Source organism: Trachemys scripta, chromosome 1 (genome assembly GCF_013100865.1).
Source record: "Trachemys scripta elegans isolate TJP31775 chromosome 1, CAS_Tse_1.0, whole genome shotgun sequence".
In the NCBI taxonomy this organism is placed as follows: domain Eukaryota; kingdom Metazoa; phylum Chordata; order Testudines; family Emydidae; genus Trachemys; species Trachemys scripta.
In genome coordinates, this window is record NC_048298.1 from 248,580,709 (window position 1) to 248,593,924 (window position 13,216).

A 13,216-nucleotide genomic window follows, 5' to 3' on the forward strand; every position below is an offset into this window, starting at 1 on the left:
GTGCTGGCCCCAGAGACAAGCCAATTCACAGGAGAGGTGGGGGCGAACCACTGTATCTTCAGCTGCCAGAAGGCAGTCGTCCTAACACCACATGTAGGAGGTGCAGAGTGGTAGCAGTCACTGTTTTAGCCTATAAAATGGAACAGTAGCCATGATAGGCAAGTGCAACACAGCCCTTTTAGTCGGAGGCAGCTGTGAATTTCTTCTCTCCCAAACTCAGTTCGGTGTCATAAACAAAGCCTCCCTGACAGTTTTTTGTAGGATGGATACATGTGGCCCTTTTTTGAGTATTATATTTAAAGGTACGTCTTTCATCCTCTTAAACACACACATTTAGATAATGGCTGTTTTATAATTTAAAGAGATTTGAATTTGTTTAGCATTCAGTTGTTCCCTTTGGCCAATTTTATTTTTTAACCTCAAAACATTAAATTTATTTATTCAAGAGGAAGACGGACTTCAGCGTATTCATGCTCTGTACAACAAAATTATACCACTTGTATACAAGTAGACACCACTCTAGCTTACCTGATTAAAAACGTTAAACTAAAATGGTGCAAAATAGAGAGCAAAACACACACACACACACACACACCTCTACCCCGATATAACGTGACCCAATATAACACGAATTCGGATATAACGCAGTAAAGCAGCGCTCCGGGGGGGCGCGGCTGCGCACTCCAGTGGATCAAAGCAAGTTTGATATAACGCGGTTTCACCTATGACGCGGTAAGATTTTTTGGCTCCCGAGAACAGCGTTATATCGAGGTAGAGGTGTACATCTATATTTATCAAAACAGATTCTGAACAATTTTAAGTACATCGGACCCTCGGCTAGAACACGGGATTTGGGATCCATGTGCTGTACTGCGTTAACGCGGGACTGCATTATAGCAGGGACTGCGTTAAAATGAATTGCAATTAAAGTAATTAAATTTGGGATCCATGGCTGCGACTGCATTATATGTGAATTCGTGCTATATAGACGCGCATTCTAGTGAAAGTCCAGTGTATTGAATCAATGGATTTGCTTTTGTAAACATTATATCAGACAGCATTATGCAAAATTGATTGACTACTTTATTTTTCCTTCACTGAAGCATGTGCTAATTAAAAATCCAGACTGCAATGCCTGTTTAAAAAAAAAAAAAAAAAATCAATATGCCTAATTACCTCATGTGTACATCTGTAAAACCTAAAAATATGTGATTGTCTTAATTAGGTATTTTGACCTTATTTACACACTTGTGTTTTCTAAACCTATCTTTATGTCCATAAATAGAATGAAGAATATTAATAAAAATGAATTTCATTCATTTTAAAGGGGCATAGAAGACCTAGTCAGATTACACAGACTAGGCAGAGAGACAATGTCTGGACGTAAGCCCTACAAAGATATTACGTATTTTAAGCTTCACGCTTCTCTTTGAATCAGTACTGAACCGGTGGCCTAGGGACCCAAAGCATTAGGAGATACTGTCTCAGATCTTTGCCATGGCTGGGGAGCACACTGTCAGCTCAGGAGAGGGTGGTGAAAAGGTGGCCTTTGCACTCCTCCAATTCTGGTTGAGCTGTGTGCCAGACTGGTTCTCCAGTGATGCTATAGGGCTTCTTTAATGTCTTTTTTTTCACCTAGACTACACTTCTTGGCAAGAAATATGCATTCAATAAAAACAGAACCCACAAGTTTTCTTGCTGTTGGCTGAATTGCAATGGAATGATCTGGAAGCACTGCATGCCCACAAAGCTCAGCCTCACTACAATTACAGAAACCACCTTCTTTGGGCAGGTTTCAGAGCAGCAGCCGTGTTAGTCTGTATCCGCAAAAAGAACAAGAGTACTTGTGGCACCTTAGAGACTAACAAATTTATTAGAGCATAAGCTTTCGTGGACTACAGCCCACTTCTTCGGGCTGTANTGACTGAGACTTTTCTTGAAACCAGCTTGAGTCAGGGGGAAAGGGAGACACAACATGCTGGAGGGAACGGACTGCATGTCCAACCACTTTCAGGACACCAATTCCAATGGTGAGGGGAGCATAATTCCAATCCAAGCAAGGGTGAGAAAGGACGGCTGCATCCTGCTGAGAGATGCATGCAATTTGTAACCACCTTGGAGAAGCCTTCAGCTACATACCTCCACAGCTCAATCTCTATGCTGTCAGTGCAAGGTTTTCTGGGTTGGAGAATAGTGGTCTATGCATGTAGGCCAAAGCCCTCTGCTTGCCACATTTTGCAAGGGCCTAGTGCTGATGGAGAGATACATAGGACTGGAGAACAAAAGCTCCAGAAGGTTGATGCTGAGAAATCATTCTTGGGGATGAAGGGAGACCAGAGACCTTGGAGTTTCAGGGGTGGCTCCCTACCTGCAAAAAATTCATGTATACCACTACAAAGGTTGCCAAGAGATAAGTACTCCCTAGCAGTCAGACAAAGTGGGAAATTGAATGAGAGATGTATTTTGTCTATGGAAGTCAGTAATGCTGACAGAGACCTTGAGGTGACAGCAGACAGCAAAGTAGAGGAATCACAATATGAGTCTACAATGTATCATGAGTTTGCAACAGGAAATAAGTCCAATGTAGTTTTGGACTGTTTATGCAGAGAAGTTCATCACAATGCAAAGAGGCAATAATCACTCTATACAGCTCTGCTACAATTGATCATTCTAGACACCTCCATTACCACAAGGATATTCATAGTTTGGGGGGAGTTTAGAAGAGAGCAATTAAAATAGTGAGAGAGCTGACGGAATGACATATGAAGATAAGAAAATCAGTAAAGGAGAGATTAATAGGAGACTTGATAACTTTCCAAAAGCAAGGAGAGATAAATACCAAAGAGAGAAAAGAATTATTAAGGGTGGTAGATTGAGGTATAACTAGGGATGAATAATAGGATGAAATTAAGAATGAAAAGTTTTCTGCCTAAATTTTCCTAAGAGTGAGATCTGTAGGACTGAATAATAAAAGTCCAAGGAATATGCTGAAAGTCTCATCACGTAAGACCTTCAAAAAGTACAAAGGATGAAGCACTAGTAATTATGCAACAAGGGAATAATCTTGCAATAGCAAGGAGTGAAGTAATTCAAACAGAAAAGACCTATGTTCAATTTCCATTATTCTGGGAATCGTAATCCGTGGTCTTTAATCTTAATTCTTTGAACAAAATATTGTGCATCCCCTGTTTTGAAAAGTAGATTGCAAACTGTGCATCAAGTACTCTATAACCTGAAAATCCAGTAAGTGTTTTTTAAGCAAAGTTACTTAAAATGAATTTAGAATTTATGGAAGGTGTCATGTTCACCGCACTCAAAACTACATCCACAGGGCAAAAGCAATATAAATTTGCATACACTGGCCCACCAACATATTATAATACTGTTCTAGGTGTACTGCCTCTATAGTTGAGAAGGTAGTTCAGTCTTCATGTTCATTCAGTCTTTGGCCTCTCTGCTGAGATTGCCAACATTAGAAATTAGCATCTTTTTAAAAGTGAAACAGGATTAAGACCACAAATTCATCCCACAGGATACCAATCAGCAACTAATCAGATGGCAACTGTTTGTCACTACCAACCTGGGCTGTACTCAGAATAAGAAGCTCAAGGTGAGAACAGCAAAATGCTATCACTTTTCCCTGGAACCACCCATTTCAAAAATCAATGTCAATAGGCTTCATGTGATTAGAACCAGAAAACAAGAGAGTAATGCTACACAAAACAGAAAAATACTTTACTATATTAGACAATATAATCAGTGTGTAGAAGAATCTTTCACAACCCTTCATCGTCACACATATGTCATCAATGTTGACTATTAAAAATTAGAGGGAAGTGTTGTTCTATTAATATTTCTACTTCTCCAAATCATACCGTTCCTATTCTAAATATTTTCCCCTCACTCTTAATCTCAGTTTACATTTCTGTAACAGACAGCAAAATATTTAGCCAACTTTAGTTAAAATATAGGCTTCACTGCTGCCTAGTTGCGAATTGTAAAATGAGAATTTTCTTTTGATTAGATGGGTAGTGCAAATATAGTTTATCTGTAAATGACTCTTTTTTCTTAGTGACTCTGTATGTTCTTTCTCCTACCATTTTTTACACTTTTTGTGGGGTAAGGAAACTTTGCAAAGAAAGGATAAATGTAACACTAGCTAAATGACCATCCGGGAGACAGATTCCTGGGTACACAGTAACAAACACTGAATGGTATTCCAGTGGGTTTTCCATAAACAAGGCAAGTATCACTAGCTTTGTCCCTAAAGCAGTGTTATTAAGATAAACAAAAATCACATGCCTAATTGGATTCTGTTGACATCACTCATCTGCATCAGAGAGCTTTCTGACCACCCCAATTCTTATCTGTACTGCTTTAAAACCATTTAGCAAGCATGGTTTAGTACTGCATTTTCATTTTTTTTTAAAGTTACTCATTTTGTGAAATTTCTTTTGATGATATCTGAAGTGAATACCTTTTGATTTAGTACAACAGAAGTACTTGTTGACTATACAAGATCAAGGGAGTAATTCTGATTTCTAAAGCAACAGGAGCAAAGCATCCTTCTAAGTATGAAGTGTGTTATCCTAGATCCTCATTCTAAGATGCTATCCTTAATTTCCTATTTAGATTAGAACATAAAGAAGCTATAGGAAGTGAAGAACATAAATAAGATTGTATTATTTATATGTAAAAATTGTTTAATTATTGGCTATTCGTTTTGTTTATTTTCTTCTAGCTTTTAGAACCGATATGTCATTCAATTTTTTAACACATGGCACAGCAGTTCATTAAAGATGAACTTATCAAGTAAAATTAAACTGAGTTAATTACAGCTGTTATGTCCTAGTGTGGACAGCATTCAATTTAGAAATAAATCATGAAAAAAGTGTATCTCAAGTTAGATCATTTTTCTCACTGAGAAAGTCTTCTGACAATTCCTAGTGCACTGAAGACGTCCCAAAATGCATCATTCTGTGACATCACTAATACGATAAGTTGCAACAGGTCTCCTGATTATTAGGTCACAGAAAAATGCATTCTGAAATATCTTCAGTGAACTGAAAAGTGCTAGAAAGGGCTCCGTATTTTGTGGGAAGACCTATTATAAAAAAATGAAAACTTTTTTTTGGTGTTGAGTATACTTCCTCTCACACACACACACACACACACAAGTTTACTGGAGATTGATTAATTTCATGATTTTGAGCTAAAATATTAGTTACAACCCAGATCCTGAAAACACTCACAAATGTGTTTCCGTACATTAGTAGTCCGTCCCACTGAATTTAAGAGGACTAATTACCGTGAATAAATGTTTGCAAGACGGGGGCATAACTGTTTACCTTACTTAATACACTGATAATTCATATAACAATAAATTCAGAGACATACAATATAAATATTATTTACATCATAGATTTATAAAATAAATAAAGCCACAGTAGAAAAGTGGTTGGAAGATAATTTTTGTTCTTATTCCAGTAAGTTGTAAACTGTAATGCTTGCACAGGCAGGTTTGTACTGAAAAAATATATATTAAAAAAATAAAGAAACCACCCGCGTATCGTGCACACTTTCTACAAAAGGGATAAAAGCAGAAACTATCCAATTTCTCCATTTCACATTTGGTATCTGTTTAATTGTCAGTTCACAGCAGTTTAATGGAACTTTGGTAACTGCAGTATTTATCAAGGCTAGTTTTTTGGACAGCATCTCACCTGGTCTCTTCATCATCCCAAGCGATTCTCATGCCTTTCCCACCACCACCTGCTGAGGCCTTGATCATGACAGGGTAGCCTAACAGTGGGGAACAATTAGACAGAAGTTCAAACTTTGATCAGTTGCTCATATGAACATGACAACTGACCACATGTCCAATAATGCAGCAGACAATAACTGCTTTATTAAAAACTGTTTGTTTGGCGAGAGAAGAGAGGTTTTTTTTCCTTTTTAAGACTACATTGTCAATACAGTACATTCGTGATGCCATGAGAAAGAGGTTTTCTCTATTTCATTTATTCCTCCAAAAATACTGAGTGGACTGAGTCCCTGAGTGGCCAAGTGGTTTAAGAGAAAAGGTATGTTTTTCACTTCTGAGTTAACTTTACTATTCAAACTAATTTTGTTACCTTTCTTCTGTTGAAATAAGTATTTTCACTGATGAAGATAAAACATACATACTTTACCTGCAGAAATAGACAGGAGGTGTTTCTATGCTATTGGTCAAATTGGTCACTTTTCAAACAGTTCACATCTATTTAATTTCAAAGGGAAGGCCGGTAAGAATAATTGGACTTGAAAAAACTTTCACATAAAGAGAGATTGGGAAGACTTGAGTTTTCTATCTTTGAAAGGAGGTGAATAAAAGTAGAGATGATAAAACCATAGAAATTAATGAATGGTCTAGAGAAGGCAGATTGGAAGCTTCTGAACTTTCCTGCCTCATAATACAAAATAAATAGGACATTCAGTTAAACTGAGGTGGCAAATTCAAAACTGATAAAAGAAAATACTTTCCCAAAGTGTAATTTAACTGTGGAACTCCTTGCCACAGAACATCAGTGGACAAATTTAGCAAGATTCAAAATGGGATTAGACATTTTATGGCTGAAAAGAATATCCACCAGAGTTATCATTGTTAAGGCTAAAAAAGGATATTGGGAGGGATATAAAACCTCATTATAAAACTTTATACTTCAGGCCTTTAGCTAATATCTAACTATTAGAGATTAAATGAGCCCTATTGTGGGGAGCAGATTACCCTACATCTCCCTACTGTGGATTTCTTACTCCAGTCTCTGAAACATCTGGTGCTGACCACTGTCAGAGACAGCTTATTGGACGAAATGGAGCCTGGGTCTGATCCAGTATGGCAATTGTGATGTTCCAATCTAACATTAAAAATAAAAATTAATGTTATGTGCCCCATAGTAATACCACTTGAAGCTTGAAAAAGTTCATCTTCTTACCAAGAAGGCTAATCATTTCAGCCTGGTATAACACATCATATTATTCAATTGAATGGCTCATTGATTTTACTTATACATAGGAGCTACAGTCATTATAAAAATAATTATAATTTTGCTGACATTTAGTTCTGGAGAAAAATGAGGTATACTGTTTACATATTATAAAACATGTAGATCACATTGTTCAACCAAGATGGCTAAACTGGGTTACTTAACAAAAAATGTACAGGAGGGTTGTTATTGGTATGACCCATTGAGTTTTACAGCACTTTACTGCTGCTTTTTGGTAGTTTTATGTGTACTGATTTCATATTAGCTGTACATATACATAAGGTGGCAAATCAAGACTATACATAGTCCCAGTATGTGTAAAAAAAACAGCACACATTTTATAAAGGAAGAGTTTCAATATACACATACAACTCTCCATAGTAAGGGAGAACATTTCTGCACTCTACTCTTTTTATGCCTTCCGAGAGAGCATTTTTATTAGATAGTTATCATACTTCGGCTTTATCTGCATTTGGAAAAATGACAAATGCAGAAATGGTTTCTCCCTATCCTCTCTCAGCTGGCATTGAAAACAATTTAAGTCATAGACCAAACAGAACAGTTTTGACAAACCCAGATAATAGAGCCATGTTTGACTTCTGTGTTAGAACATGATTCAAACAGGTCTCCCATTGAAATATTTTCCTCACAGTTTGGCCAGATAGAGAACTGCCTATTCCCTACTGTTACAACAGGGTTCAAAAACAGTATTTGAGAAATATACTGAAATAAGGAAGGGGGGAAAATGAAAAAAATAATGGAGAAAAGGGTATCCAACTTTTTTCAAATTTCAAGAAGGTCTGTACGTAAATTTTGAGCAGAGGTTGAGTCCTATTTTATGTGAATGCATCAACCATTCCCTAGACATATGACCCTTGAAATTTAAATTAGAAATGCTTCAGGTGAAAAGACAACAAAACGTTAAAAATAATATAGAATAAAATAGGGCCAAATTTTTCAAAATTGTGCATTTAAGATTAGTTTCCTAAATACATAAGCAAAAAACAAAAAAATAGCCATCCACTTTAACAGAAATTGTGGGTGTTTAGCATTTCTGAAAAAACAGAGAACTTTCATTTGTGTGTCTAAATGTGGCCTTAAGAATGATCATCTGTGACACTGGCCTTGGGTCAAGGATAGAGCTGATGTCCCAGGAGGTCCTTTTGTTATTTGGCAATCCTGAGAGGCCTGCCAGTCCTGCTATATAGGAGATGAGGGTGCCTTGGCTGGGTTTAGGAGGTTTTGTGTATCTGTTGGGGGAAAGATGCTGAGGGCATTAATTATCATTGTCCTAGTCAATTTTGTATTGATGGCCTGCACCTCTCAGACATTGGCTACAGTCTCAATAACTGAATATATGCACATGGATTAAAGATTGGCTGGATTTTTTATTGTTGTTAAACTCAAAACTAATAGCATTTATGGTAGTATGTTCTAGCAGCAAGGATTAGATTCATCTTCCCAGGTAAGGGTAAATTATTTGAGCAGGGTGGGGTCTTCTACTCTTTCCCACAGATTAAGCACCAATTTACCTTCTTGTGCCTACGTCTGGATTCACGAGTTTACCCAACCCTTGGTGCAAATTTTGGTGCTTTTCCTGCTGCATTAGAATTCATGGGATTGTACACCTGTCTGGGTTTTGGAAATATACAAGCTTTTTTGCCTGATTTAAACAGAGTCTGGTAGACTTTTGATGCTGTATAAAATACGTAATATTGTCATCATTAAGTTGGTCTGTTCAGTCTTTGCACAGTTAAGTTTATTCAGTATTTGAGTATCAAAAGGGGTCAGCAAGGGCGTGTGATGGTTCCCTATTGCTGTTACTTCCCAGTTTGCATCATTGCCAGCACATCTTACCGTCAGGTATTATTTTATTAAATTATTTTTATAAAGTAGTAGCCTTTGTACCATAAACTGTGCCTGTCCAGCAATACGAGAGTCTCTTTTCAGTATCTATTTTAAGCAACATTAAACATCAGTCAGCTATAAGTGAACTGAAACATGACAATAGCATGTTTTCCAGCTACTTTGTTTTTGTACAGGCTTTGTTTTATATTGGCTTTGGTTCCTGGTTGTTCTGCTCACTCACATGGCAAGATGTAAAGTGAAACTTACTAGCTCCTGATCATGCTTCAGAGATCAGGACACTAGTAAGTTTCAATTTGCGACTTACAGCCTGAATAGATGGAACAGCCAGGAGATTACCCAAAAAAGAAAATCCCTGCTGGTTTCACATCACTGCCTGTACATCACACAGAACAGAACTCTTCAGAATGGAGCAATAGGAGCAGAGAGAAGAGGAAAGAAAGGATGGACCACAACAAGAAGGGAAAAGGAAGACTGACAACCCATCGGAAGTGATGGGAGAAGAGAATTAAAAATACTGTAAAAATGGTAAAGGAGTAGAACTAGTGAGATTATATATTGCAGAAAGGACTATGGGAGAAGTAAAGCTCACATGGAAAAGTATGGGGAGAGGGAACATGCAAACAATAAGAGGAAAGAAGAGATGACATAGAACATATCCTAATTTTTGGGGGGCAGCATAGGGAATGGCAGGGTGAAGGAAACTAAGAACACTAAACCAATTAAAGGAGGGAAAGAAACAAATTCAGCTCACTTATGATTGGACAATAAAATAGGTTTTCTTTCCTTTAAGCTATATTTATTACTTTATTTATAACGATAGCCTTTTCTTAGACAATTACAGGCAGTACCACATAGAACACTGATGCTGCATGCTACACAGCCAGTATTATAATATAATAATAATAAAATAATAATAATAATTAATGGAGATATCCCATCTCCTAGAACTGAAAGGGACCTTGAAAGGTCATTGAGTCCAGCCCCCTGCCTTCACTAGCAGGACCAAGTACTGATTTTTGCCCCAGATCCCCAAGTGGCCCCCTCAAGGATTGAACTCACAACCCTGGGTTTAGCAGGCCAACGCTCAAACCACTGAGTTATCCCCCCCATCCTATTGCTAATGGACAGCTTGTCAGAATGCACCACTGAGGAGCAGGAAGTGAAATCAGCAGAGGACGTTACTTGGAATGCTAAACACTGATATATGCATTCCAACTGACATCAGGACAATTTTTTCTTTGCAATAACTATCTCAAAGACATTCTTAGAAAAGCAAGACTGTTTGGATGAGCACAGTTAAAGGCAACCTGACAATACTGTAAATAAATTCCAAGTGCCCCAAACAGCAAAAAGGGTACAAGTGCATTACACACATTAGAGATTTCAGTTGTATCCTGTTTTCTCATTTTAGGTCCCCTAACAACACAGATCACCACCCCACATGATGCACTTAACCGTGCTGAGAACTATACATCACCTTAGAAACTTCAATGAAGTCTAACTATTTGAGCTGGTGGGGGAAACGTGAAAAGTGGCTTTTTTTTCTTTCAATATACAGCTTGATTCGGCAAACTTTTTAAACATAGTTTTTAAAACTAGCCAGAGACCAAAAGAAAATAAATGCTACCTGCATAACTCCCTATAACTGTCTCCAATGCCCATCAAGGTTAACAGGTTGAAGTGATATCATCAGCCTACATGGACAATTATATCAGAAAAGGGAATAGGTCAGGAGGACATCAGGGGTCCGAAAATTAAAAATAAGTGAGAATAAGTTTTAAAGGTCATGTGGAATGCACCACTGCCCCTTGCTATTTGTGTCGCTCAAAATACTCCGTTAATTTACAAAAACACTTGCAGGTAGCCTTTTAGATCAGGGGTTACAAATCCTACAAAAACAAAATTGCAAGTCAAAATATACAAATGAAGCTGAGAAGAATGTATTTAATTTATTTTTTTAAAAGGGTTCCATACTATAAAATTTTATTTAACAAATTCTCCTACTAAAATTCTACTGTGGCTAGCAATCTTGTCTTCCTTTCATTTCTGCTTGAATGACAATGAGTGAGTGATAAGTCATCACCTCACCTCACAACAGTGACATAAAAGCTAGCCAAAAGAAATGCTGAATTAAATTTTGCCATCCTAATTTTCCAATTTGTCTACACCTGTGATTTCGATGCAGTTAAGCTAGTGCAATATAGCTGCACCAGTAAAAACTCTCAGTGGGAATGCACTGTACTGGTATAAAAGTGTCATTCAGCACCACAAATTATCCCAGTTTTAAACCAGTCTAAGGTGTGACAGCACTAGTCACCTTTTGCACTGGTGAAGTACATGCATCTTCATGGGGTTCATGTTGGAATCGCTCAAGGGGTTCATGTAGGGGTTCATGTTGGAATCGCTCAAGGGTAGGCAACCTATGACACGCGTGCCAAAGGCAGAATGCGAGCTGATTTTCAGTGGCACTCATACTGCCTGGGTCCTGGCCACCAGTCCGGGGGGCTCTGCATTTTAATTTAATTTTAAATGAAGCTTCTTAAACATTTTAAAAACGTTATTTCACATACAACAATAGTTTAGTTATATATTATAGACTTATAGAATGAGACCTTCTAAAAACGTTAAAATGTGTTACTGGCACGCGAAACCTTAAATTAGAGCGAATAAATGAAGACTCGGCACACCACTTCTGAAAGGTTGCCGACCCCTGGCGTAGCTACACAGTTTAAAAAAAAAAAAAAGAAAAGAAAACCCTCTTTAAGTGACAAATCCTTAGGCTCAAACAACAGTAATCAGAGAACCCATCCAGGCTTTCACCTCCACAAAACACTTTACAGCAGTGGTTTTCAACCTTTTCTCATTTGCAGACCCCTAAAAAAATTGCAAATGGTGGTGCGGACTCCTTTGGAAATCTTAGGCATAGTCTGCGGTCCCCCAGGGATCCACGGATCACAGGTTGAAAACCACTGCTTTACAGAATTAACGAATTCAGGAAAGCACTTCAGCATGTGCTTAACTTTAAGCACATGCATAGATATTTTCCTGAATAAGAAGCTTTCCTAAATGAGGACCGAAGGTGTCTATCACACATTACACTTGGCCTTAGCTAAAATAAGAGTCCCAGGTAGGTTTTTGTTTGCTTTTTCCCATTCTATAATGTATTTAGAAGCAGAATGATGATTTGATTTTAGCATGGGATAGAAGAAAAGTTAGTGACCCGGACTGTATTCGTGCCAACTGTGGTCCAATTAATGATGAAGAATGAAGAGCGTAAGCATCATTCTGTCAGCCTCCATATAAAGAGAAATGTACCGTGCCTAACACCTTATGCAAAAAGGATATCATATTTAATTTCATGAATACTTTAAAATAAATTCCTTTTTAAACTAACCAGTGATCACGGTGTCTTGTATCCTGTCTGCAAGTCATTCCTGCTCAGTCTTTAAAGCTCAGTTTGTAAAGCTAAAATGTGATGATTTAAGAGATAGGGCGTTAAGGCAATGGGGAACTTAAAAACCATTAAAACATTATTTGTTCTATAGGGATTACTTATTACACATTCAATTTAGTCAACCATGTCTGCTGAGAGGCACACAAATCCCACCATAGCTAATTTAAGAACTTACCAATTTCCCTTGCAATTCTGACAGCTTCATCTGCATCCTGTAAAAGCAGGAAATGAGACCTAACATTAATCCCATCAGCCATTGCACTATGTCCTTAGGGCAGTCATATATTGCACTACTGTCTCCTCTGATTCATTTAATGTTTGATTTTACAACCTTCTGACCCTTTTCAGTCAGAGGAATGTAAAATTAATACCATAAGTGGAATGTAAATTCTACCTCATCATTATTACACTGAGAAACTCAAAGCAGCAAGCAATCAGCTGACAGGAAGCACTACCAGAATCTCAAAATGATTTTCTGCAGTTGAAGGAATTTAAATGGTAGAATTTAGAAGTTTACAATCAATAACGTATCATAAATCAGATCATTAAAGCTTGTTCATTGCCAGCTTGTTTCTGTCCTCGGTTATTTATGTCATGTTTTCCCAGATGCGGTCAGCAGGGGGAGTTGATTCTCTATTGTTTGGATAAGATTCAGATTCAGAATGAATCTTACAGAACTTCTTTATGGACTAAATCTTGCAGTCCTTATTCAGGCAAAATTCACATCAACTTCAGTTTTGCAATTTTTAGTCTCAAGACAGATGCTTTAATGTAACTTGTTAGGGTTTTGAACTGTTGTCTGAAATACATAAATTCAAATAATGGTTTCCATGATCAAAAACAGTTTATAAGATACTATTAATTAGCA

At 37.4% G+C, this 13,216-nt stretch overlaps 1 protein-coding gene across 1 annotated transcript in view; it reads right to left on the bottom strand.

Annotated features, from left to right (window-relative positions):
- The window catches only part of PCCA (propionyl-CoA carboxylase subunit alpha), a 384,189-nt gene that overhangs the window by 238,997 nt on the left and 131,976 nt on the right, over positions 1-13,216 (bottom strand). Inside the window, exons 8-9 of the mRNA XM_034758211.1 lie at positions 12,524-12,560; positions 5,724-5,802 (exon numbers count right to left, since the gene is read on the bottom strand). Of these exons, the coding sequence (XP_034614102.1) occupies positions 5,724-5,802; positions 12,524-12,560 (116 nt within the window). The remainder of the gene's footprint in view (positions 1-5,723; positions 5,803-12,523; positions 12,561-13,216) is intronic.